We start from the raw sequence: 27423 nt of genomic DNA on the forward strand, positions 1-27423 counted from the left end.
CACTATTCCATGTGCTGGACACACGGCCGTGAGCAGGGTAAGGCACCCCCTCTGAGTAGAGGGGTAGGGGGTACAGAGGCAGACAATAAACAAATATGTATAAAATGTCCAGTGATGATAAGTGCTAGGAAGGAAGATAAAGCAGGACAAGAAGACTGATAAAGTGTTGTTTTTGTTAGACCAGAACCAGCCTCTGTACATAGAGATCTGAATGAAATGAGAGAGTGACCCATGAGTGTATCTGAAGGAAAGTATTGTAGGTAGAGGGAATAGTAAGCACAGAACCTTGAGGCAGAAGCATGCTTGGTATTTTGGGAAGCACCACGCAGCTGGGGTGATAAGAACAGAGTGACCTGGGAGAAAAATGGAAGGACATGAGGTTGGAGGGATCCACCCCCAGGCCCAGCACAGTTTGAGTGGCTCAGTGAATACTTGTTGAATGAGTGAATGAATGAATGAATGAATGAAGGTAGACAGTCATTACTCGTGTATTTGTTTATGAGTGGACAATCAGGGCAAGTGTTCAGGACACACATGAGAAAGGTAGGGTGCGTTTTCCGGAGTTTGTGAAGAGAGCACAGGATTTCACCTGGACTTTTCACAGGAGACATGATGCCCAGAGCAAGAGAGGCCAGTTCTGGCTTGTCCTTGAAATGACTTTTATTTTTCTGCACCACAGAGGGTAGAGACTTGCCAGGGGAGCAGGAAGTAGACCGGGGCTGTTCAGCTCTTGGTGGTTTAAGAGGTGCTCCTACTCGTGTTCAGGAAAGCTTGTCTTTTTTCCCCGTTTGTAGGCTCTCCCTTTAAGTCAGCAAGACATCTGGGGAGAGCCACCTGAGTGGTGGGAGTGCAGGAGCAGCAGCAGGTGGTGGCTGGTTTTCAGGAAGGATTAAAGGAAAGGCCGATGATTTAACTGCATCTCTGATTATTCTAAGCTGCTCACAGAAATCCGTCACTGCATCTGTGAGACGTGAGACAGAGAAGCTTAAGCCTGTCCTGGTGGTGCTGACTACCAGTCCTGTTGGACTTTTCTAGGACCACCGGCGGTGTTCTTGATAATCAGGATCCTGCAGACGAGGCCCCTCTCTCTTCTCCCCTAGTTGCCTCCAGGATCCTCCTGCTGGCTGTCTTCATGACCTGTGTTCTCTTTTGAGCCTTTGCTGTAGTATTCCTTTGGCTTGGAGTATTGCTCACATCTGCCAGCAGTCTTACCCGTGCTCCAAGGCTCCTTTCATATATATTTGTTTTCTCAGAGGGAAAGAAGTGGCCAGACACTCCTTCCTCTGTTCTCCTAAGGCACTTTGCACTGTGTCTGTTCAGCATTGTCTTGTCACAAGCTGCACGCCTGTATGTTTCTACAAAGCAGACCTGAGCCATCTTCTTTTGCTGCCCTGTTAACGAATGGTGTGTGTTGAGGTGTGTGAAATCCATCTCTCTGAGTCTTCTCATATCCCTCCAGGTTTAGTCAATCTTTCCCTCTTCCTTTGTACCTTACCCCTCATTACTGAGAATTACTTAGAATATTGTCCTTAAAAAAAAAAAAAGAATATTGTCCTTGCTTCCATGTAGCCTGAGAGCCTGTTTGGAATACAGACTCTCTGGACCCACCTTAGACCCACTGAACCAGCATCTGTTGATTTTTACACTTTGTGCACATGAAGATTCCAGAAACATTGCCTTCACACTTTGCACCTACTCCCCTTACCATACTGAACACAGTATAGATAGCTTGCGTGTTCATTCTTCCCATCCAGATGTTAATCTCCTATGACTTGTGAAGCATCCATTCATTATCCAGCACAGTTCTTGGCGTATTTCAGGTGTTCAAAAGTGCTTGCTGTATTGTCCAAAAGGGCCCCTGATATTGTGTGTGAGACGCTCTTTCAGTCAGCATAATAATGAGGTGTATAACTGTGCGTGGAGCATTGCTAGGTCATGAGGCACCCTGTTGTGCAGTAGGGATTAGCCCCTATCTTTGGCCTTTAAAGATCGGTGGAGGAGATGGATACCCATAATTAATTATGAGAGAAAGCAGGGTGTGATAAATTCTGTAACAGCACAGCTATGACCAGAGGTCTAAGGGAACACTAGAGGAATGGCAGTTATTTCCAGTTCACAGGATTTGTGATGGTTTCATGGAGAGGCTAGTGTCTGATTGGTGCCTTGAAGGATGAATAGGACTTTGACAGGCAGACACTGTGGGAGGAGGCATTCCAGGCTGAGGAGAGCCTGTTCAAGGGCCCAAGCATGAAAGTGCACAGATAGGATGTTTCTGGAACAAGTAAGAGATTGAGGTGGGAGGTATGACTGGAGAGGTGGGTAAATGTACCCTGAACTCTCTGAGTTCTCATGGTGTGGAGTCTGGACTGGTAAGGAACATCTGAAAGTCACATGTTGTTGGTACAGTTAGATGTTCAGTGGTTTCGGTGGAATCTGCCCTCCTGTCGTCTTCCTCTCTTCTCACATTCTACCTTGCTGGACATGGATGAGAGGTAGGGGGAGGCCTTAGTGTGGGGTGGGACAGGCCTTGAATGTTCTCGCTGGCTCTTCACTGGCTCTTTATGAGACCATGACCCACATCTTTTTTTAGTCCTGGCTGGTCAGCCACTTCCTCCCTCTCCCCCTTCCGGAGTCACTTACCCAGCAGGGCCCCCTAAAGCAGAGAGATCTAAAGCTCCATCAATAGAAGGTTTCACACAGCGTGCTTTAAAATGCCATCAAAACTCCAGACTGAACCCAGTATGTTTTATTATACTTGCTGTCTGCTTCTCAACCCCATGGGTTTGTGAGACTAATCATTTCTGCTTTTGGAGGGATGGACTAGCTTTCCTCAGCCCACGTTGTGGGCCGGGGGCAGGCCATCCAAAATTCAAGATGAAAGAACACTCCACTTTCCTTACATGCCATCTTGATGGAAATGCACCTTGAACAAGGCAACCACAATGTGGCTTGTTTATTTCTTCTGCTGTTGGGAATGCACAGTTAGCCTGGACACCAAGTCCTTCTCAAGACATCCCTAAGCCTTACCATCTTTTTATTGAGTCTCTTACTTCAGCTAACGGAATTTCCAAAGAAGGTTAGATAGTAGCTCTCTTGATGCTTTCAGTGTCTTCCCCCTACCAGCTCTAGCAGTACTGAGCCAGAAGATCAAGCTTAAAAAAAAAAGAGATGGAACTCATCAGAAATTGTTAATTTGTTTGTATCTCAGATGAAAGACTGAGAGCTATCTCTTAGATGAAATGGGCTCTAGGTTTCATTAAATAGACTTGGCAATGACGTACTGTGTTAAGTGCTAGGACATATCCTTTCCTTTTTGTAGGAAAAACATACATTCTGGTTGGGGAGGCATTCATTAGGGACAGTATAATATATGCTACAAAGTATGCTGGAGTCTTGTACCAGGTGCTACAGGATGGCAAGCAGACTGCCTGGAAGTCTGGGAAGCCCCTCAGAAGAGGAGCACTTGAGCTGGGTTTACATGGATAAGCAGTAAATCACCAGGCAGAAAAATAAGATATAAGGATCCAAGGAGAGGAAATAGGGTGATTTGGGGGAATTGACCAACAACCAAAAAGAAAGGCATGGTAGGGGATAAAGCTAATTGGGGTAGATAGAAGCCAGTTTAGGTTTTGGATCTGACTTGTAGGCAGTGGGGAGCCCATCAAGGTGGGGACTGATGTGAGAGACTCAATTATATTTTGGGTTGATTCATTCAACAAATACTGTTTATTGCTCGACTACTGGGGATCCCTGGGTGGCTCAGCGGTTTAGCACCTGCTTCAGCCCAGGGCGTGATCCTGGAGTCCTGGGATCAAGATCCACATTAGGCTCCCTGCATGAAGCCTACTTCTCCCTCTGCTTGTGTTTCTGCCTCTCTCTGTGTGTGTCTCTCATGAATGAATAAATAAAATCTTAAAAAAAAAAAAGTTATTGCTCGACTATTCCAGGAAACATACAAAGGTGGCTCCCTTGGCAGAACTCCTGTTTTAGTAAGATAGGTAAATTAGTTATGTCAGGCTGCCACCCTTTGCACTTTTCAAGGTTACCCGTGACCTCCACACCCAGAATGACCTCTGTAATATAGAACTATTCCATAACCGTGAAGATTTCCCTTATGCTGTCCCTTTATAGTCACACCCATCCCCCTCCCACCCTCCGTCCTTCCTCTCTGGCAGCTACTGATTTTTTCTCCATCTCTCATTTCAAGAATGCTATATAAATGGAATCGTAAAGTATGTGACCTTTTGAGATTAACTTTCTCTACTCAGCATAATGCCTTTGAGAGCCATCCAAGTTATTAAATGTTACTGATAATTTTTCCTTAATATTCCCGACTAGTATGCTGTGGTATGGATGTACCACATTTTGTTTAACCATTAAATCATTGAAAGACATTAAGGTTCTTGCCAGTCTGGGGCTACAAATAAGACTGCTATGAACATTCATTTACTGAATTTTGCATGAAGGTAGGTTTTCCTTTTTTGGGATAAATGCCCAAGAGTACAATTGCTAAGTCGTCCAGTAAATTGATATTTAGTTTTAGCAGACAGTGCCAAACTGGTTTCTAGAGTGGCAGTCCCATTTTACTTTCCTACCAACATGTATAAATACAATGGTTAATTTTAGGGATCAAGTTGACTAAGCAGTGGTGCCCAGTTGTTTGGTCAAACACCAATCTGGAAGTTGATTGTGAAGGTATTTTTCAGATGTGGTTAACATTTAAATTAGTATACTTTGGGCAGAGTAGATTACCTTTCATAATGTGGGTGGGCCTCATATAATTATTGAAGGCCTCACCCGCAAAAATGGAGGTGTCTTGAAGAAACAATTCTTCGAGATTGTAACACAGACACCCTGTCTGATTTTTCCACCTGGGGAGGCCTGCTTGCAGATTTCAGACTCTAGAATGCAACATCAAATCTTACCTATATCTCCATCCTGTAAGCCCACTCTAGATATTGAACTTGCCAGCCCCCATGATTGTGTGAGCCTGTTCCTTAAAATCAGTCTCCCTTCTTCTCCCTCCTTTCCTCCTTTCTCTCACTCCCTCCCCATATATGCACACACATGCACACACAACACTTCTGTTTATCTGGAGAACCCTGATATAATGAGTGACTCAGTTCTGCATCCTCACCAGCAATTGCTGTTACCACTATTTTTTATTGTAGCCATTTTGTTGAATGTATAGTGATACCTAAGTGTGATTTTAATTTGCATTTCCCTAGTGGGTAGTGTTGTTGAACATCCTGTGTGTTTATTTACCATCTGTATATCCTTTATTTATTTTTTTAAAGAGATTTTATTTATTTATTCATGAGAGAGAGAGAGAGACACATAGGCAGAGGGAGAAGCAGGCTACCCGCAAGGAGCCTGATATGGGACTCCATCCCAGACCCCGGGATCATGCCCTGAGCCAAAGGCGGACGCTCAACCACTGCACCACCCAGGTGTCCCTGTATATCCTTTGGAAGTCCTTTGTCAAATGGACTCATATTTAGCAAATAAGAATATAGTACTGATTAGTATCAAGTCCTGTTACTAAATAATATTATTTGCAAGAAATAGTACAAATATACAAGTGTAATTTGCAAATAATACTTTCGTTTTTATTTCATCATACACCTCTCAGAGTGTGTAATGGAGGATTTCTATGCCAGCATGGTTTTCCATTGTGATGGATCTGGGAATCTGACACTTACTCAGTTCTGGAGAAGCCTGTTCCTACTATAGAGAAAACATACTCTGCTGATCCCCCGTCCTTGGATTCCTGCAGAGAAGGGATAAGATCTAAGATCTGAGCTCTAGAGATCCTGCTGAGTGTCTCGTTAGTTTAAAAGACCTTTTCATTTCTTTTGTATCATTTAATCTTGAAAAAAATATTTTCTTTTTTTTCTTTTGAAAAAAAGATTTTCTTAAAGTCAATATAATCCTCCCCATTTCACAGCAAATATGATTGAAAGCCCAGGGAAATCGCACCTGTATTTAATTTGAAAATAAAATTTAATTATTTATATTGCAAGTTTGCAAATATTTCTCCTAGTCTGTGGATTGTCTTTTAATTCCCTTAACAGGGTCTTTTACCAAGCAAAAGTCTTAAATTGTGATTTAGTTGAATTGATCAAATCTTTTCCTTATAGACTATAGTTTTGATCTCGTATCTGAGAACTCTTTACCAAGCCCTGGGTCTTAAAGATTTTCTCCTGTGTTTTCTTGTAAAAGTTCTATTTTTAAAAAAGATTTATTTATTCATGAGAGAGAGTGCATGCATATGTGTGGGAGGGGGGAGAGACGAAAGGAGAAAATCCCCCAGCAGACTCCACACTGAGTGTGGAATCCAAGGTGGGGCTGGATTCCACAGCCCTGAGATCATGACCTGAGCTGAAACAGAGAGTTGGACGATCAACCTACCAAGTCACCCAGGCACCCCTCAAAGTTCTATATTTTTAATTTTTACACTTAAAAATCATTGATCCCTGTTGAGTTAATTTTTATATAAACTGAAGTGTAAGTTGAACTTCTTTTCTTTTACCTGTGGATATGCAGTTTCTCCAGCCCCATTTGCTCAAAAGACTTCCCCTTTCCTCCATTTGAGGTACAGATGCTTTTATATCTTTGTCAAGAATCAGTTGGCCATGCTTGTGTAGGGTTACTTCTGGATCCTTGGTTCTATTCTTTTGGTCAAGGTACCTGTCCCTACACCAGTACCATGCAGTTTTGCTTATTCTGGCCATGTAGTAAATCTTGAAATGAGGAGAGTGATTCCTCCCACTTTATTCTTCCATTACACTGTTTGTTTGTTTTTTTTAAAGATTTTATTTATTCATGAAAGACACACAGAGAAGCAGGCTCCATGCAGGGAGCCTGACGTGGGACTCGATACCGGGTCCCTAGGATCACACCCCGGGCTAAAGGTGGCACTAAACTGCTGGGCCACCGGTGTTGCCCCGCATTACACTATTTTTATTATTATGATTTTTACTTTTTAAACCATTTTTTAAAAGATTTTATTTATTTATTTATTTATTTATTTATTTATTTATTTATTTATGAGAGCGCACAAGCAGGGGGAACAGCAGAGGGTGAGGGAAAGCAGACTCCCTGCTGACCAGGGAGCCCAAAGCAGGGCTGGATCCCAGGACCCCAGGATCATGACCCAAAGTGAAGGCAGATGCTTAACTTAATGAGCCACCCAGGCACCCCCCTTTTAAACCATTTTAAGTGTATAATTCAGTTGTCATTATGATGCCATTGGGACCCAGAGGATGGATGGAAATCAAATGCAAGCTAGCAAGAGGTGAAAGCAGAGTTTATAGAAGATACAAAGAGAATACAGGTACAGATAGAGTATCTGGGAAACCGATATTTGTTTGGAGTCTAGGGGTTTTTATTGAAGAAGGTGGTCTCATGTATGTGTCCCCTCAGGCATCTAGGAACTGGTTGGAACAAGGATGAGGGTCCAGGTGTTGTTCCTTGGAGCCATAGCTGCCTATTATTAATCTATTAATCTATTCTTTAGAATATTCTAAAAAAAATTGTTTTAGGTTCACAGTAAAATTGAGCAGAAGATGCAGATTTCCCATATCCCCCTACCCCTGCAACATACAGAGCACCCCCCACTATCAATTCCTGAACCAGAGTGGTACATTTGTTATAATCAAACCCATATGAACACCTCATTATCACCCAAAGATTATAATTTACATTAAGGTTCACTCGTAGTGTCATATGTTCTGTAGTTCTTCACATGTATAATGACATATATGCACCATTAAAGTATCATACAGAATAGTTTCCCTGCTTTAAAACTCATCTGTGTTCCACCTATTCATCCCTCCTTCCCCACAACCTCTGGCAACCACTGATCTTTTCATTGTCTTCATAGTTTGCCTTTTCTCGAATGTCGGGATCATTTTGTATGTAGCCTATTCATACTGGCTTCTTTCCCTTAGTAATATACATTTAAAGTTTCTCTATGTCTTCAAGGCTTAATAGCTCATTTCTTTTAGTGCTGAATAATATTCCATTGTCTGATGGACCACAGCTTATTTTTCCGCTCAGCTCCTGAAGGACATCTTGGTTGCTTTTAACTTTTGGCAATTACAGATATAGCTGCTATAAACATTCATGTGCAGGTTTTTGTGTGGACATAGGTTTTTAGCTCCTTTGGGAAAAATCTCAGGGAGTGTGATTGCTAGATTATATGGTAAGAATATGTTTAGTTTGGGCAGCCGCCCCGGTGGCTCAGTGGTTTAGCACCGCCTTCATCCCGGGGTGTGATCCTGGAGACCGGGGATCAAGTCCCATGTTGGGCTCCCTGCATGGAGCCTGCTTCTGTCTCTGCCTGTGTCTCTGCATCTCTCTCTCTCTCTTTCTCTCTCATAAATAAATAATTTTTTTTTTTTAAAAAAAGAATATGTTTAGTTTTATTTTTTTTTAAATGCCAAACTGTCTTCCAAAGTGGCTGTACCATTTTGCATTCCAACTAGCAGTCAATGGGAGTTCCCGATGCTGCACATCTTTGTCAGCATTTGATGTTATCGGTGTTCTGGATTTTCGCCATTCTAATGGATACATGGAGATAACTTGTTTTAATTTGCATTTCCCCATGACACGGTGTGGAACACCTTTTCATATACTTATTTGCCATCTGTGTATCTTTGATGAAATGGCTGTTATTAGCCTTTTGCCCATTTTAAAAATTCACTTGTCTTCTTATTGTTAGGTTTTAAGAGTTATTTGTATGTTTTGAGTAGCCCTTTATCAGATATGTCTTTTGCAAACGTTTCCTCCCCCTGCCTGTGGCTTATCTTCTCATTCTCTTGATTTCATTCCTTTTTTTTTTTATTTCATTCCTTTTGAAGACTACATTATATTCTGTTGTATGCATATATCACATTTTGTATATCCATTCATCTATTGATGGGCATCTGGGTTGTTTGCACATTTTGGTGATTGTGAATAATGCAGCTGTGAACATGTGAACACACGAATCTCTTTGAGACTCTGCTTTCAGTTCTTTTGGATATATACCTAGGAACAGAATTGCTGTGTCATGTTATTATTCTATGTTTAACTTTTTGAGGAGCCTCCAGACTTAGCTGTAGTGGCTGCACCATTTTATATTCCTACCAGCAGTAGGAAGTACACAAGACTTCTAATTTCTTTTTTTTTTTTAAGATTTTATTTATTTATTAATGAGAGACACAGAGAAGGAGAGAGAGAGAGAGAGAGAGAGAGAGAGAGAGAGAGAGGCAGAGACACAGGCAGAGGGAGAAGCAGGCTCCATGCAGGGAACCTGGCGTGGGACGCGATCCTGGGTCTCCAGAATCAGGCCCTGGGCTGAAAGCGGCGCTAAATTGCTGAGCCACCTGGCTGCCCAAGACTTCTAGTTTCTCCACATCTTCATCAACATTTATTATCTGGATTTTTTTGTTTTGTTTTTTTGTATTGGTTTGGTTTTTTCGGTAGCCAGCTATCGTTTGTATATAAGTAGTATCTTATGGTAGTTTTGATTTGCATTTCCCTGATGACTAATGATGTTGAACATCTTTTCATGTGCTTAGAGGCCATTTACACTTTATTACTCAAAATTGTTTCAGCTATTTTAGTTCCTTTGCCTGAAGAATCTTGTCTATATCTATAAATATAATCTTGCTGTGGTTTTGATAGGAGTTGCATCAGATCCGCACATCAGTTTGGGAAGAAATTGCATTTATTGTATAAGTGTTATAATCCTTTAAGACCTGACTGGTGAGTAGAATGGGGGCCTTGAGGCACCACAGAGACCTATTCAGAGCTAAAGCCACCTTTAGGTATAACCATCTACTAAATCCAGGAAGGTCCCCCTTTTCTGCTTTCCCCCAGGGCTTTCTCTGAACTGCCTTGCTCAGAACTCTGGCTCTTAATAGCAGAATTACCCTCAGCAAGACCAGCCATTTATTGGTTCATGTAATCAAGCTGGAAAAAAGGACAGTGTTGATGATGGGCCAGGGACTGAATGCTGCCAAGACACTTCCCTCAATGGTCAACACCCTCCTCCCACTGCACAGTGGTTTCTCATACATGGAGGTGTTGGACCATCTGATGACTCCTTGCCTATCCTGGGAGGATTGTCCCTCTTCTTTCTCATTTGAGAAGTCCCAAGGCAGGGTCTCATTCATTGATAGGGCTTAGATCATATGCTATGTAGTGTGATTGGAATGAAGATAGAAGATCCCAGAAGAAGGTAAGGAGCACTGGACAGAGCCGACATGTGATGGAGTCTATAGCTAGTCATGTTTTTGGAAGGTTTTTAGTTGCATGTGTTGAACCACGAATATTTTCTGCTAACTTTCAAGTAACCTAAAATAGTTCAGTAATAGACTATTTTAATCATCATTATATTATGGATAATTAATAGTTAACATACTATATATTATTAACATTATAGTTAATAGCTTTATATTATATAGCTATTTAGATATCTGTAGTTAATGGTAAATAATAGATAATTGTCATGATAGTAGCCCTCAAGTGCTACAATTACATGCAGATTTACTGTATCTATTTATATAAGTAAGAACAATTTGAAGGACATGAGTGGAAAATCATAAGGGTCCCTGCCTCATCTCCAATATGCTTTTCTAAATTTTTTTTTTTTTTTTTTTTTATTTATGATAGAGAGAGAGAGAGAGAGGCAGAGACACAGGCAGAGGGAGAAGCAGGCTCCATGCACCGGGAGCCCGACGTGGGATTCGATCCCGGGTCTCCAGGATCGCGCCCCGGGCCAAAGGCAGGCGCCAAACCACTGCGCCACCCAGGGATCCCTGCTTTTCTAAATTTAACTGAGAGAACCTGCTGTCCACTTTGACTATGACCTTCAGTGAAAGTGCTATGTCTTCTGTGGGGTTAATTTATTTTCACAGGGAATTGTTGACTTTCTGGGCTGCTGTTGAAGATAGAGTCAGTATTTTAATTTTAGTGACTATTTACCAAGCTATAAAAGTGATGTACAAGACCCTCAGGGAGTCTGAAGTCTACTACTGGAATGGGTAAGAACAGAAAAATACAGTGCCTGTGACTGAGGCTTGACATCTCCAATATGGAATAGCCCTACTCATCTAACATCTGAATAAGACTTTGTTTGGTGGCAGAGTGCCGCCCTGAGCTGGCTTTGTGCTTTGCAGTTGCTGAATAAGGTGGGAACTTGGTTGACACCTGAGGTAGGAAAGCAGATGCTTCAAAGCCTCTCCATGCAGGCTGCCTCCCTCTTATATTTCTGATGGACAAGGCTACTTGATTGCTGAGCCTAATTAGCATTTACACTCCATGGGGGCAAGGGGCGGAAAGAATAATTGTATAACTATGGTTAAAAAACTGAAGTTAAAAAAAAAATGACATTGGTGGTAGGCAGGCCCATACAGGTCATTAATGGCTCCAGGGTGAATGCCTTTATTTCAGGCTTAGCTCATTTCCTTTAAAAAGGAGCATTTTGTATAAGACACTATTGGATTCCACAAAGTTCATACTAGTTCAGCAAGAGGAGTCGTGACTACTAGCATATCAGGTGTGATGTGGGGTGAGGGGTCTTAAATAAGTGATCAGTATCTTCTTTCTAAAGAATGTATTCAATCCCTCTTTGTAATATATGTTCCCTATGACTCTAGAGCAGAAGGTAGCAAACTTTTTCTGTAAAGAGGCAGATAGTAAATATTTTTTACTTTGCAGGCCATTGAATCACTGTCACAGCTATTCAACTTTGCCATGGTATGGACATGTCTGTGTTCCAATAAAATTTTGTATGTGGACACTGAAATTTGGATTTCATATAATTTTGACATGTCATGAAATACTAGTCTTTTTTCAATATTTTTCCCCCAAATAAATAAAAATGTGAAAACTAGACTCAGGTTATGGGCCACATAAAAACAAGGCAGGGCAGATTTGGGTCCATAGACTATAGTTTGCTGACCCCTTCTCTAAAGGTCTTAAAAATAATATCTATAACGTTTTAAATTTGAGGACATTTTATTCATTTAACAAGCTATTGTATCACACTTAATATATGCCATGCACTATTTTAAATGCCTTATAGATGTTAGCTAACTTAATCCTCACAGTAACCCCGTGAGGGAGGTACTTTTTAGCCTTATCTTGCAGTTGTGTGAATTGAGGCACAGAGAGGTTGAATAAATAGCCCATAATCACGCAGCTAGCATACAGCAGAACCTAGTTTTGAACCCAGGTGATTTAGCTCCAGATACTTGTTCTTATCTACCATGATATGCTGTCTTAAAGGATTTATAATTACTGATTTTCTAGGCTAAAGGAATTTTAGAGATTAATCCATCCTTACTACATCTCTATTTCTTAAACACATTCTTACCAGCTTCATGGCCTTTATGATTCAAATTTGTGCCTCAATAAAATTATGGATTACCATTATGCACTTTCAGCATCTCATGTGACTGCCTGAAAGCTTAGTCTTAAATCCCACTTATCCCAAGTGTAATCTGTCTGCACAGGCTGGGCACTTAAGTGTTTACTTCGTGTTTTATTTATGTTCATTGTGAGATGCTTGAAGGTAGGAGCAATAACATCAAAATGTTTTCCATCAAAGAGAAATCTATTCTGGGCATATCTTTTGCTTCCTTTGTCTCAGATTACTCCAAACTCAGATTTTGCCATGCTGCTTTTCCTGCTTGAATAAGCAGCTGGTTGAATCTTGAGCCCCACCTGCCTTTTGATAGGGAACAGAATTTGTGGTATCATGCTACACTATCCCTGTTGATCTAAAGATACCACCAAAGCAGGGCTGTGAATGGAAAATTTCCCAGTCTTTCCAAGGAAAAACACGGAAGCTAGGTGTGCATGCATGTGTGCACATGTGTGTAAGTGTTAAAGCAAGTCAAAACTTAAGTGGATGATGAGATGCTCAGGATTTCTCATTCCTTTTGCTTATGGTCTCGGACTCTACTAACCAGGAGGGACCTTGGAGAACCTCTGGTACAGAGTTTTCTGTGCCCCAGGGCTTCTGCAGGGTTATCGCCAGGGGCCCTCATCGACACGTGCTCCAATCTGTTGGGCAGAGAAATGATGTCTTTAAGATGTGTGTATAATTACTTTTCAGATGTGTGTAGATACCATGATGATCAAAAAGAAAAGCTTTACCGAATTCATGTTAGGCTAGTGTTTTGTTTTTTGGTTTTGTTTTGTTTTTTTAAGATTTTATAAATTTATTCATGAGAGACACAGAGACAGGCAGAGACATAGGCAGAAGGAGGAGAAGCAGGCTTGGGACTCAATCCCGGAACTCCAGGATCACATCCCAAGTGGAAGGCATACACTCAACCACTGAGCCACATAGGCGTCCCAGGCTAGTGTTATTAATACAATTACTACCAGTTGAGAAACCTGATCTAGTTAGAGCCCCTTATTTACAGATGAAGAAACTGAGGCTCAGGGGTGGAGGGAAGAGATTTGCCTATATCATTACAGAAAGAATAGCTGCCCTGGAAGCTGGCACGATTTATATGTACCATATGGCTTGTACTCTCTGTCACCCCTGAGATGAGCAGATAAAGGAGATGGGCACATATTTTGACCTTTAATGCTGTGTTTTCTTATATTGTCTAATAGCATGGTGGATCACAGTGACTTTACCAGTATTTATAGTGCTTTTCTTGAGAATCTTACTTTTTTTTTTTTTTTTTAAGCTATATTCCTTGCTATACTACCATAAGTAATAATTCTACCTGGAAATCCAAGCCAACCTGGAACAAAGTATAGTAAAATTGGGTAGCTAGCTTATATCTGTAGTAGAGCGTGGGCTCTGAAACTCAAGAGTTTTAATCTCTCTAAATCAGACTGGACTTGTGAGGATTTCAGTTAGTTATATCTTAGTCTTCTATGACTGTGGCTCTCAACTGGGTGCAAAACAATAACTTTTGTTAAATCTTTGCTAAATGCCTGACACTGTGCTAGGGTATTTTTCTGTGTATCATATATCACTTAATTTAATAAGCCCAACTTTGCAATTCTGAGGCCCTGCTCAGAAAAAGCTAACTAGCTTCAGTCTCTTCCAGAGCCCATCCATCCAGTTATTTATTCATCTTGTGGAGATTATATCCTTGTGGAGAACCTCTGACAGGTTTGTAAATGTGCCCTTAAGTCCCACCCCATTGGTGGCCAAGCTGGGACAAATTAGTGCAGATGCATCCATCCAAATGACCCAGGATTGGCAGCAACATCAGCATGGTCTGCACAGGACAACACTTATTTCCCCGCGGGAACTTCAGGAATTTGGAGTGGCTGAGGTGATTTGGTCAAATGACATGTCAACTATTTTCTTACACCTTTATATTTTTTTTTTATTTTTTTAAAAATTTATTTAGGATAGTCACACACACACACACACACAGAGAGAGAGAGAGAGAGAGAGAGAGAGGCAGAGACATAGGCAGAGGGAGAAGCAGGCTCCATGCACCAGGAGCCCGATGTGGGATTCGATCCCGGGTCTCCAGGATCGCGCCCTGGGCCAAAGGCAGGCGCTAAACCGCTGCACCACCCAGGGATCCCACACCTTTATATTTGATCTTAAAAACTCTTGAGGGGCACCTGGATGGCTCAGTCAGTTGCCTTGGCTCAGGTCGTGATCTCAGGGTCCTGGGATCAAGCCCTGTGTCAGGCTCCCTGCTCAGCGTGGATTTTGCTTCTCTCTCTCCCTCTGCCCTTTCCTCCTGCTCATGGTGTCTGTCTGTCTGTCTCTCTAAAATAAATAAGATCTTAAAAAAAAAAAAAAGCCTCTTGAGAAGTCAGAGGAATGGGAATGATCTCATAAGTTGGGAAGCCAAGGGTGGAGGAAGCCTGCATGAGGTGACCTTGCTGGTGAGGGCCTTCTAGCTTCTGTGTTTACCATACGGCCTGTCTGGTGGCATTGACGCCACCGCTGCTCCCACGCTCTTCTCTTCCTCTAGGCGTGTCCTTGCTTCTCTTCTCCTTTTCTCTTCCTTTCTGTACTTTCCTTCTATTGCCTTGTAGATGCATCCTCTACTAGGTGAGCTTTAAATGTTAGACTTCCTCCAGGCTGTCTTAAACCCTCTTTGTGCTCCAAGTTCTCTCCCTCAGTGACCGCTTCTCATCTCTACACTGACACATCCTGAATGTGTCATTTGAGCCTAGACTCCATCTCTTTGTGTTCCAGACATACCATCCACTTCCTACACAGCATCTCTGCTTGGATGCCTCCCAGGCACTCAGTGACAACTTGTCTAAAACTTGACTTGATCTTCTACCCCCCAACATAGCCCCTCTCTCTTGTTTCTGATTTAAGTGAATGGCAACTCCCAGCTCATGCTCTCCCTGCAGAGTGGCCCTGTTGCCTTAGAGACTCTTCCTGGTTTCCTAATGCTCTTAAAGCAAAATGTAGAATTCCTAAGTACCGTATCTACTTTTCCAGCTTCATATCATATCGTTTTCCTATGTATACTTGCAGCATGGAGGCCACTTTGATTTTTAATATTTATCAAAGGAATAGTGTGTTCCATGATTTTTAAAACTGAGTAGAGGAGTTGCAGCACATGTGGATTTAAGTTACCCATTGACTTGTTTTTAAACTTTATCTTCCTCCCCTTATAGCTCTATTAGCTCTTAATTTTCCAAACAAAATTGTTAATGGGCATTAAAGCTACAGGGGCTTCATAATTTAAAAAATACATGGAGGAACCCTATAGGTGAGGAGAAATGCTTCAGTCTCCTCTTCAGATCGTACTGCGCCAAGCTCAGACAGAGGTTATACATCCACTCTTTGTAGAAGCCAAGTGGCACAAGTGCTAAGTCTTTGCTGCAGTTTTAGTGGAAGTTGTTTGAGCTCTCAGTTGGAATTTCTTTCTTTTTTCTTCGAAGTAAATTTGGAGATGTTTATGTACCCAGGAGGTCCTGTGATTGCCCCTAATTTGTTTTTTAGATGCTAGTCATTGTATATCATCCCACAGTGGTTACGTGGCTGGTGCTCATACACGTGCTTATTAAGTGGTAGTGTGAGTGGTAGTGCATTAGGTGTGTGCTGTGTGCACAGAGACCTGATATCATATCCTGAACCAGCCCAGGCAGCTTCCATATGTGATCATGAGTTTAATTATTTCAGTTCAGAGTGTTTCATTATCCCACAGATTCACTTCTTTCTTCTGCCCTTGCCCTGACTCTTTCCAATACCTTAAATTAAGTCTTATTCCATTCTATTGGTATATTTTTATAACAAGTATTGCCTGAGAGTGGGCATTGCAAAATGTGATTAAAAGTAGGGATGTATACCAAATAGTATTGCCCTTTCTGACCAACCAATTATATGTTGCTCACTGATTATTTTTTTGTAAATTCTGTTCTACCATTTCACATTTCTTTGCCATCTTAGGAATGGATAGGTGGGAAAGATTTGAGGTAACAGTGTAATTGCAGATCAGTGGAGAAAGTGGCCTTTGCATGGGCCTGAATAATTCAAGATGTTAAAATAGGAAACATACTTGTCCTCCCATGTAGGCCATAGCTTATCAATAATAAAAGAATATTTTTATTTCCCATTTGCTTTGTCCTTTTTTAATTGATTATGTTTTTTTTTATAAAAAGATGTATTTATTTATTTTAGAGAGAGAGCATGCACGAGTGGGAGGGGCAGAAGGAGAGGGAGAGAGAGACTCAAGCAGACTCTGTGCTGATTGCAGAGCCTGATGCAGGGCTCAATGTTAAGACCCTAAAATCGCTACCTGAGCTTAAACCAAAAGGCTGGACACTTAACTGCACCACCCAGGTGCCCTGTCCCCTTTTTTAAATGAACTTTTTATTTTGAGATAATTGTAGATTCACATGTAGTTATTTGAAATAATAGCAGTGAGATCCTATATACCCTTTGCCCAATTTCCCATATGGTCATAACTTACAAAACTGGTACAACAGCACAACTAGGATATTGATAGTGATATAATCTACCACTCTTACTTAGATTTCCCCAGCTTTACTTTTATTCACTGGTGTGTATGTGTGTGTTTAATTTGATATAATTTTTATCACTTGTAGGCTTTTTATTATTTCAAAAATTTCCCAGTTGGCTGAGAACTTGAGCTGGGAGGAAGTGTGTTATTTACTGGATCCCTCTCAAGCTCCACTAATAAACAGCTCGAGCATAATTCTTTCTCTTTTATATACTTAATTTGGGGGCAAGTTACGTGACTTCTAAATCTTGGTTTTTCTCTTCTACAAAATGAAATTTGCAGCAGCTACTTAATGTAGAAGGTTGCCATGAGGACTAAAATGAGAAAAGAATGTATAGTGGGTACTTAGCAAAAAGGAACTCAATAAATGATCATCTCTTTTTTTGAGTGACTTTTTTCAACTGAGATTATAAATGAGAGTATTTGCATTTTTTAAAGCTTTTCACAAAAATGAAGTGTCCTAGGATTGTAGTATTGAAAGGTCCCTTAATAATTCTGGAACTAGTGAAGGACTCCCCTAAACATTCTTAGGTGATAGGCTCTTATTCTTTATAATAAACTAAAATCTGTCTCCCTGTCACTTTTAGATCTGCCTTCATCCATGTGATGACCCTTCTAGGGCTTGAGGACAGCTACTGTATCCCACCTCTCTCCCCGAATTATCTTTTACAAATGAGCTATCCGTAACCATTCCTCTTAAGGTGCAACTTCCAGACCCTTTCCCATCTTGGTCTCCCTCTTGTAGATAAAGACAAATTTGTTCTTCCCTTTAATTAACAGACCACAGAATTCAGTTGTAATCTGGCTAGCATATCCCAAGATAGGCCTGCCTTCTCTTTAGTTGAGCTTTTGGGGGGAATCCAGGTCACCTTGTTTATGCACGTACAGTTTGTTCTTTTGTCTTCTATTTACTTTCCAGATGAAAAATAAATGCATGGCAATTTAACACAAGTAATTGAACATATATTTTAACCCCTCTGCCCTGCTATAATACCATTAATATAATAGAGATATCAGCCAATGAGAGATCAATGGAATATTGAAGCCAGAAAGTATGAAGTGTGCTGAACTTGACCAGAGGAACTGAAAGTGCCTGCTGGAGGAGAAATTAGGAAGAAAGAGGATTTGTAATGCAGAACTCTGGAATAGTTCCAAAATTGGAGAAGCAAAATACTGAAAACAGGAAGATTAGTTGAAAGTCTGTGTGAAAAACAATTAGTTGCCTACAGCTCCTCCTCTACTCTCCCAGGAGACAGGAGTTTTAGTCTTACATATTGAACCTGAGGCATACCAAGCATAGAAGAGGGGATGGAATATGGAGCAAAACTGAAAATAAGGGCTATAAGGCAAAGGTCTAAGCAGTGCATGATAGAACCATCCCCCTCTCTCACTCAGATTCAGAATACCTGCAGGCAGGCACTCTCATGCAGGAGATTGGAAGATCCATCTCTGATAAAGTTTGCCCCAGAGGAAAAAGTCATAAAGGTACTTCTTTTAGGAGGCCTCAGTAAAATTGTAGGTTCTTGCTTGATCTCCCTGATAAGAAGTCCACAAGTTATTGAGCCTAGCCACCCCCACACAGAACTTTAAAACAGCTTCTAAAAGTATGAGCAGAGAGCCAAGTGTCAGGAGGCATTTAAAGCAAGCCTCTAGCATAAAAAACAGAGACCAAAACCCCTTTTCCCCAAATGGGGGGGAAAGAACTCAGAGGAAACAGTAAAAGCGGAGAGGAGGAAGAGAAAGAGAAGAAAAAATGTAACTATATTTTGAGAGAGGTTAGAGAAAATACTGCATTCATGAAAGATGAATAAGATTCTTTCAATAAGGGACGCCTGGGTGGCTTAGCGGTTGAGCATCTGCCTTCGGCCCAGGGTGTGATCCTGGAGTCCAGAGATCCAGTCCCACATCGGGCTCCCTGCATGGAGCCTGCTTCTCCCTCTGCCTGTGTCTCTGCCTCTCTCTCTCTCTCTCTCTCTCCCTCTCCCTCTCTCCCTGTCTCTCATGAATAAGTAAATAAAATATTTTTTTGGGCAACCCGGGTGGCTCAGCGGTTTAATGCCACCTTTGGCCCAGGGCGTGATCCTGGAGACCCGGGATCAAGTCCCATGTCAGGCTCCATGCATGGAGCCTGCGTCTGCGTCTCTCTCTCTCTATGTCTCTCATGAATAAATAAATAAAATCTTTTTTAAAAAATCTTTTTTTAAAAGAAGATTCTTTCAATAAAAAGTGGGGCAGGGAACCTTCAGAAAACAAGAAAGACCTCTTGGAAATTAAAAATACCATAACCACAGAAATATTGAAAGATAAAATTGAAGAAGATTCCTAAGAGAAAGACCAAATGAAAGAGGTGCAAAATGAGGAACAGGTGAAAAAATGCAGGATCATTCCAAGAGACCTAACACCTGACTCATGGAAATCTCATGAGAGAAAAAAAATAGGCAGTAGAGAGGAGGAAATTATCAAAGAAATAGAATGGAAAGATATTTCCAGAACTAAAATAAAGTCTGTAGATTGAGATAGCACTATGAATGAAAGGACCCAACACCAAGGTGTAACCGAGATAGCACTATGAATGAAAGGACCCAACACCAAGGTATAACCCTGTAAGAGTTCAGAACTCTGAGGATAAAGAGAAAGTACTAAAAGCTTCTAGAGAAAATAGTTATGTACTAAGGGTTAGTGTTGAGAAGGGCATTAAATTTCTCAAAAGCGACAAAAGTATAAGACAATGGAGCAATACCTTCAGAATTCTAATAGGAAAAAAAATATTCCCAACTTAGAATTTTATAGCCAGCTGAACTATCACCCAGGTTGAAGGCTAGTAAAGACATTTTCAGACATTTTGTGCATATGCCCTATGATATTGTGATATAATAAGAATATGAATTTGGGCGGGTACCTGGGTGGCTCCATCAGTTAAACCCTGCCATTAGCTCAGGTCATGATCCCAGGGTTGTGGGTTGAGTCTCATATCTGGCTCCCTGCTCAGGGGGGAGCCTGCTTCTCCCTCTGCCCCCTCACCTCTAATATACTCAGTCTCTCTCTCTCAAATAAATAAAATCTCTTTTAAAAAAACACAGTTCTTTAAAAAAAAAAAAAAAAAAGAATGCATATTTGGTCTTTTTCCCTGGTTCCTGGCACAGAGCTCCTAAAACCCTTGGAATTTCCTGAGTGGTAGGGGTGATAAGAGCGTCCTTTATTATAATATTTGCTCTTCCATTCCCAGTTCCTGACACAAAAGCTTCTAAACCCTTCGAATTTCCTGAGTGAGGGAGTGTCCATTGTTATTTATAGCAAACCTCTTTCAACCACACCTGAGTTTATGCTAATAAGGTGACTCTCTGTGGACCCCTGGATGGCTTCAGGATGAGGCTGGTTGCCAGAGAGGGCAGCCATATGATTAGAGGGTTTGAACTTCCAGTCCCACCCTTTGACCATTGGGGAGCTTCCAGATTGGTGAACATAGCCACGTGTGGGGAAGGTGGCACCCCTCAATTCCCCAGGGACAGAAGCTCCTGTGCTCAGGACCTTTCTAGACCTTGCCCTCTGTACCTCTTCAACAGGCTGTTCTTTGCATCCTTTGTGATAAACCAGTAATAGTAAATTGTTTTCCCTGAGTTCAGTGAGCCATTTTAGCAAATTATCACACCTGAGGAGAAGGTTGTAGGGAACATTCCCACCCCCCACTCCCACCCCAACTTTATAGCCAGTTGCCCAGAAGTACAAGGGGGCCAGACTTGCAGTTGGCATCTGAAGCAGAGGTCGTCTTGTGGGACTCAGCCCTTAACCTGCACCAGCCCTAGGGAGTTCATGTCAGGTTTGAAGTATATTAGAGGATACCAGTTGGTGTCTGGAGAGTTGGAAAATTGGTTTGTGTGAGGGGAAAAAAAAAAAAACCCACACATTTGGTGTCAGAGTGCTATGAGTAAAAAAAAAAACAAAAACAAAAAACAGTTTATAGAATACCCTTTCTTAAGCAACTCTGCTAGAAGATGCTTTTCATCAGAACAAGGGGATAAATCAGGAATAGGACTCAATGGACTTCAGGAAATGGATTCCAATGTAGGTGAAGTGAAAGGGATTCCTGTGAGGACAGAGTTCCAGTAGGGAATACCCTAGGAGCAAGCTGCTAGGGTACCTGATTGAACATATTAAAAGGAGTTTTACACTTTATTGTTATCACGGGGTGGGGGGGGGCGGTGATTCTGTAAGAAAGGAAATGTAATCATAGCATACATCATGGCTTGGCTGCAAGTAATATTCACATAGACCTAATAATGCAACTCTTAATTTAACTAAAAGTGGACATAATTATATTGGAAAGATGGGGAGACTAAGTGGGGTTGTATGTGAAGAGAATGTCAGAACAAAATCCTGCTCTTCCATCACAGGGCTTAAGTAGGTAATGTAATAGTTCTCTTTTGCTGCCTAACAAATTACCCCAAAACTTAGTGACTTAAAATAATAAATACGTATTATCACACAGCTTCTGTGGGTCAGGAATTCAGAAGCAGTTCAGAGATCTCTCATGAGGTTGCAGGCATCTGAAGGCTTGACTGGAGCTGGAGGCTCCTCTCCCAGGCTCATTCAGATAGCGGTAGAAAGAAGCCTTAGTTCTTTTTGTACAGCTCTCCCCAGGATATGTCGTTCCTTTACTCAGCTCCCAAGAGCAAGTGATCCGGGAGAGACAGTAAAAGGAGTGTACAGTGCTTTTTATGACCCAGCAATGAATGTGGCATGCATTCAGATGACACCGTCACTTCTGTTGTACTGTGTCAGCCACACAGACCAGTCCTGAGACAGTGTGGGAGAGGGCTGCACAAGGGTATGAATGCCAGGAAGCAGGGATTGTGGGTGGCTGTTGGGAGATATGATATTACAAGTAATAACTAGAAATGAAAATTCAAGAACTATTACTAGAGGCACATTACTTAGGAGGGTGGAAAATAGGACGCCTGGGTAGTTCAATCGGTTAAGAATGCAATTCTTGATGTTGGCTCAGGTCCTGATCTCAGGATCATGGGATCAAGCCCTGCATCCTCAGGTGCCCCACTCAGCAGGGAGTCTGCTTGAGGATTCTCTCCCTCTGCCCTTCCCCCCATGCCCACTCACTCATCTTCACTGTCTCTCTCTAAAATAATCAAATGAATCTTAAAAAGAAGGAAAGATAGAGATAAGTACCAGAAGAAAGAGATGGCTCCTGAGAGCAGGAATAAGGGAACCAGAAACTGCCAGTTTAAAAACTTTATAGGCAGCCCCGGTGGCGCAGTGGTTTGGCGCCGCATGCAGCCCGGGGTGTGATCCTGGGAGACACAGGATCGAGTCCTACATCGGGCTCCCTGCATGGAGCCTGCTTCTCCCTCTGCCTGTGTCTCTACCTCTGCCTCTCTCTCTCTCTCTCTCCATGAATAAATAAAAAATGAAATCTTTAAAAAAAAAAAACTATATAGAACAACTTTAAGAAATACTTCCATGTTGGGATCCCTGGGTGGCTCAGCAGTTTAGCGCCTGCCTTTGGCCCAGGGTGTGATCCTGGAGTCCCGGGATCGAGTCCCGCATCAGGCTCCCGGCATGGAGTCTGCTTCTCCCTCTGCCTGTGTCTCTGCCTCTCTCTATGTCTATCATGAATAAATAAATAAATCTTTAAAAAAATAAAAAAGAAATACTTCCATGTTTTACTGATATATATGTTTTTTAAGTATGAAAACCCCCAAAGCACACAGCCACTTACCGTCCTCAACACCAATAGCAGAGCCACATGTGGATTAGGTGAGAAGCTCATAGCCTCTGAATCAATCCTCATCAATCCTTTGGTATTTGGAAGATTATATGATCTTTTTTTTTTAAGCAGTTTTTTTTTTTTTTAAAGATTGTATGATCTTGAAGGACAGCTTACAGATAATAAATCTAAAGTGGCAAAGAGGCTGAAGTGACAGAACCTGAACTAGAATATCTAAATAAATGTGAAAGAAAAGAGCATCAGGTAGTGAGATCACTCTGGCATTTCACTATTATGGAATTTAGGGGGTGGGATGGGGAGACTATTTTGTTCTTTCTGAAGACTAGAAAGTTCTTAAGTGGAAATGTTTATGGCTAGAAGCTATAAATGGCAAGGCTTGTTAAAAGGACTATCCTTTTGGCAGATAGTTGGAAAGCACTTTATAGGACTCCCCAGGCTAAGGATGTGTCTGTCGAGAGGGTGCAATACAAGTTGGAGAGAGTTGGCCTCTGTCCCCGTGTGGCCTGAGCCCTGTGCGCCCTGCAGGGCACCAGCCAGTACACAGTACCAGTTGTTTGATCTGGTTGCTGCCAGGGTCATTTTCCTGAGAGGAGCTCTGGGCTCCATGTGGCCTACCACAGCCCGGTTGTTGCCCCAGGACCACCCCCCATCTGTACCCCCATCCCTGCTCTGTCCTTCCACCCTACATGAGCCCCTGTTCAAGTCTGGTATTGTTTCTCCCTATCTCTTCCTGCCACTGTGTGTGTATTCTTCTTGAGGAGCCTACTATCAGGAGTTCCAGGGTTCTTGGACAGTTTGTCTCTTCTAATCTGCCTTTAATAAAACTGGGATTAGGAGAACATGTTAAAGAAATCAGGTGTCTGAGTTGGCGAGGAGTTAGGAGCAGTGCACTGAGACTGCCATAGAAGTAAAAACTACTACTAGAAGCATTCGGGCTTTTTTTTTTTTTAAACCATTTTAATGCCTCATGAAAATGTATTGTTTACATTCTTCTACCGCAACTAAGTATGTGGAATTGAAAATCTCTGGGTCTCTGTGATAAGCTCAGCTGTCATGTACTGGGATGCCTTCAGTACCTGTGCAATGGGCAGAGGCTGAAGCCAGGGAAGGGACCAGTTGGCCAGCTGTGTTTTGTATTGGCATTCCTCAGAGTCTCTCTTTGTATTTCACTTTGTCTGCAGATTGGGGACCACAAATTCAGTGCCCACCGGATCGTCTTAGCAGCCTCAATCCCGTACTTCCACGCTATGTTTACAAATGACATGATGGAATGCAAGCAGGATGAGATTGTAATGCAAGGAATGGACCCCAGGTACAATTTCTCCCCTAGGTCTCTCAGTCCGTAGCTTCCCAGGCACAGCTTCAGCCCTTGTATGTGGCGCCATTGGGGAGCCCACGGTGGGACACAGCATCTCGCACAGCTCCATGCACACAGTGGGTGATTAGGAAACCAGTTAGAACCTCAGTCGGTGGCCTGAGACAGGGTTAAATCAAGGAGCAATTTCAATGTGTTTTTACTCTATTAGAGAACCACATTTAATAGGATACCTGTCATGTGTGCTACTGGAAGCATTGAGATATAGCATCCAAGATACTTGTTATAATTAGAATTGGGTATAAAGCTGGTTGAATGTTCTATGCACTTTGCTGTGCTAACCATTATAGCTGGCAAAATAGTTTTTCAACTAAGTGTCTTCATTCAGTGCTCTTCCCATCAATCTAGAACAGTGTTGTCTGTTAGAACTCCCTACACTGATGGAAACATTGTATTTGTACCCTCTAGAATGGTAGCCACTAGCCATATGTATATGTAGCTGCTGAGTACCAGAATTTTAACTAGTGGGACTAAGGAACTGAATTCTAAATTTTGCTTAATTTAAAAATAATTTCAAATAGCCATGTGTGGCTGGTGGCTATTATATGTATATGGGACAACACAGACTCAGAAGATGGCAAAATCATGGTTATTTGATGGATGAGAAAAATGGAAGCCCAAAGAGATCAAGCCCAAAAGTTATCCCACCTAAATGCCTTTCAGTGTCCAAGACAGCCCTCCCTAACAAATTGTTATTGGCCACAAATATTAGTCCTGCCAAGACTAAGAAATTCTGCTCTAGATGAATTTTAGGGGCAAGAGGGAGTACCATAACCACTGAAATCATGTCATTTAGGTATTTACTTAAAGTTGTCCTGACATGTAGAGTCGCTTACTACTGAACCCTCTTCATGGAAATACTTTCCTGATTACTGTATGAAGACTTTATATAAACATATTTCATAGTATGCCTTTTGGGGCTTTGAAAAGGAGAAGGATGTTTATGTGACTGATTCTGTGTTTGATTTTCCTGCAAGTATGAACTGAGGCTGTATGTTTATAACATAAGCTATATCCAAGGCTCCACTGTGCACCTACTATGTGTGTGGCACTGTTCTGAAGTCTGGGAATGCAGTAGCAAACAAGACACACAGGGTGATTCGGAGCAATGACATTCTTGTTAGAGGAGAAACAATAAACCAGTGACTCTAAAACATCAGCCAATAACCTGTCATCTGTTGCTTACCTTCTTAATGTCATAGTGGTGGAAACTAGGGGTAAAGGAGCCAAGAAACTGTAGTACCCTCTGGATGATTGAAAGTGATCTGCCCCAGCACATGGAGAAGATTTATATACCCACTCCAAGGCCAGCTACTTATAAGGAAAGACACAGAAGTGGGTCTGCAAGGGCAGTTGTACACGCTCTGAGGTCTGTATCTGAAGGAGCTATGCTCCTCGCCATGCACAGTCCAAGTGCTTCATTTAGCAGAAGTAGACTGGACACCTGTCATGTGTGCTACTGTAAGCACTGAGATATAGCCCTGAGAAAACTGTGCCTCTAATTGTGCCAACTTTCTAGTTGGGGGGATCTGGCAATAACTGCACACATGCACAATAAGGGAGGCAAGTAAAAGTGATGCAAGAAAAGTAAAGTGAGTGATGGTGGGGGTTTTTGCTGTTCTAGGGTGATCAGGGAAGGTGTCTGTGATGAGGTGACGTTTGAGCCAAGACCATAATCAAAGTGAGAGTGAGCTGTCTGGTGACAGAGCCCTCCAAACAGAGGGAGCAGGCAGTGCAAAGGCCCTGCGGTGAGAATGTGTTTGGCATGTTGGGATAGAGCAAGGGCTAAAAATGGAAGATAACAAGGTCAGAGAGCCGGAGAGGGGCCAGGCCACATACAGCCCTGAGATGGAACTTGGAGTTCTTTCCTGGTGGAGTGCCTTTCCCAGAATTTTAAGGCAGAAAAATTTGTCGGCATCTCATTCTAGAAATATATCCCCCCAAAATAATAAATACATTATTTATGAAGACAATATTATTAGTTATTAGGTCTACCAATAAAGGAAATAAATTATAGCATATTTATGTGTTAAAATACTTTATAGCAACCCCTAAAAATGATAAACATGACGACATTATAGCAACATAGGAAAGGACTTGGTAAGTATTTTGTGATTATTTCCATACTATTTATGCATGCAGGAAAATAGGAAGAAAGTGAACCCTCAAAAGTAACCACTGTTTGGCTCATTCAGTAGTGAGATTGTGGGTACTTGCTTTCTCTTTTTAGAAATTTCTATAATAAAATTATTTGGGCAATAAAGACAGCTTAAGAAGTAGAATGAGTCTTCGCCTCTGGTGAAGTCATTATTCCTATCAGATTCTTGAAGGGTATGGGCTAAATGCGTTTTAGAGCATTCCCCAGGTGTGTCAACTGGCCAGTCTCTGAAGCAAATCTTTCCTCCTTTCTCTAGTGCCCTGGAGGCTCTTATCAACTTTGCCTACAACGGCCACCTTGCCATTGACCAGCAGAACGTGCAGTCACTGCTGATGGGGGCGAGCTTCCTGCAGCTACAGAGCATCAAGGACGCCTGCTGCACGTTCCTCCGAGAACGGTGAGGCCATGAACCTGGCCCGTGGTGGGGCGTGCGCCGCTGTCATTCATGGAACCCCCTGCCAGTTTGCTCAGTCTTTCAGGCACACAGAGTTTTATGAAGGGAGTGAGCCAGGGGGCTGACTCTGCAGAAATTACCTTTCTTCAAATTGTGGTCAAGCAGTGGCCAGGTTTTTGGGAGTGAACCTTTGAGGAACGTATTCATGGACCCATACCTGTGTTCTCTCCTGGCCTGACATGTACCTCTTCTTCTTGTCTTCCAGTTTGACCAGTTACTGATTTAGCTGACTGTTCTCACCAAACCAACAGATTCCATGCTGCCTCACTATTCCATAGCCTGTCTCCATCTTGTGTATATCCTTCTCCTGCCTTGATGTCTTGACTTCTTTTTCCTTTAGCTCTTTAGGGCCCTCCTCCCCAAATTTCAGCTCCTGGAATGCTCTTTCCCCTTTAGTCTCCTAGAAGCAATCACTGTATTCTGTCTTAGGGTAAGGACCATGAAGTATATCCCTCCCTAGGTCTGGCATTCAGCAATGACTTATTGATGACTGAGCAGATAACAAGGCTCTTTCTCCCCCTCAAGAGGAAGAACTCTTAGCCATAATGTAAAAGCTGCCTGTTACCCACTAGGGACTTGCGGGTGCAGGTTATAATGTGCAGGGCTCCACACAGTCTTTGTCTGTGGTACTCTCCAAGGCCTGGACTCCACCTGAGCTACTGTGATCACAAGGTCCATGGCCTGAAGAACAGCATTCTTTCCCATCTCAAATCTGCTCTCCTGAACCTC

The 27423-nt window shown here is 42.0% G+C and overlaps 1 protein-coding gene across 4 annotated transcripts in view; it reads left to right on the top strand.

The window, feature by feature from the left end:
- Positions 1-27423, top strand: part of KLHL18 (kelch like family member 18) — a 53832-nt gene that overhangs the window by 8588 nt on the left and 17821 nt on the right. For 3 of the 4 annotated variants that reach the window (XM_041761335.1, XM_041761336.1, XM_041761337.1), the window contains 2 exons: positions 23889-24019; positions 26497-26637. In XM_041761335.1, coding sequence (XP_041617269.1) covers positions 23889-24019; positions 26497-26637 — 272 coding nt within the window. The remainder of the gene's footprint in view (positions 1-23888; positions 24020-26496; positions 26638-27423) is intronic. The other variant, XM_041761338.1, reaches the window with a different exon arrangement.

The sequence above is a fragment of the Vulpes lagopus genome, chromosome 7, assembly GCF_018345385.1.
Source record: "Vulpes lagopus strain Blue_001 chromosome 7, ASM1834538v1, whole genome shotgun sequence".
Lineage (NCBI taxonomy): Eukaryota > Metazoa > Chordata > Mammalia > Carnivora > Canidae > Vulpes > Vulpes lagopus.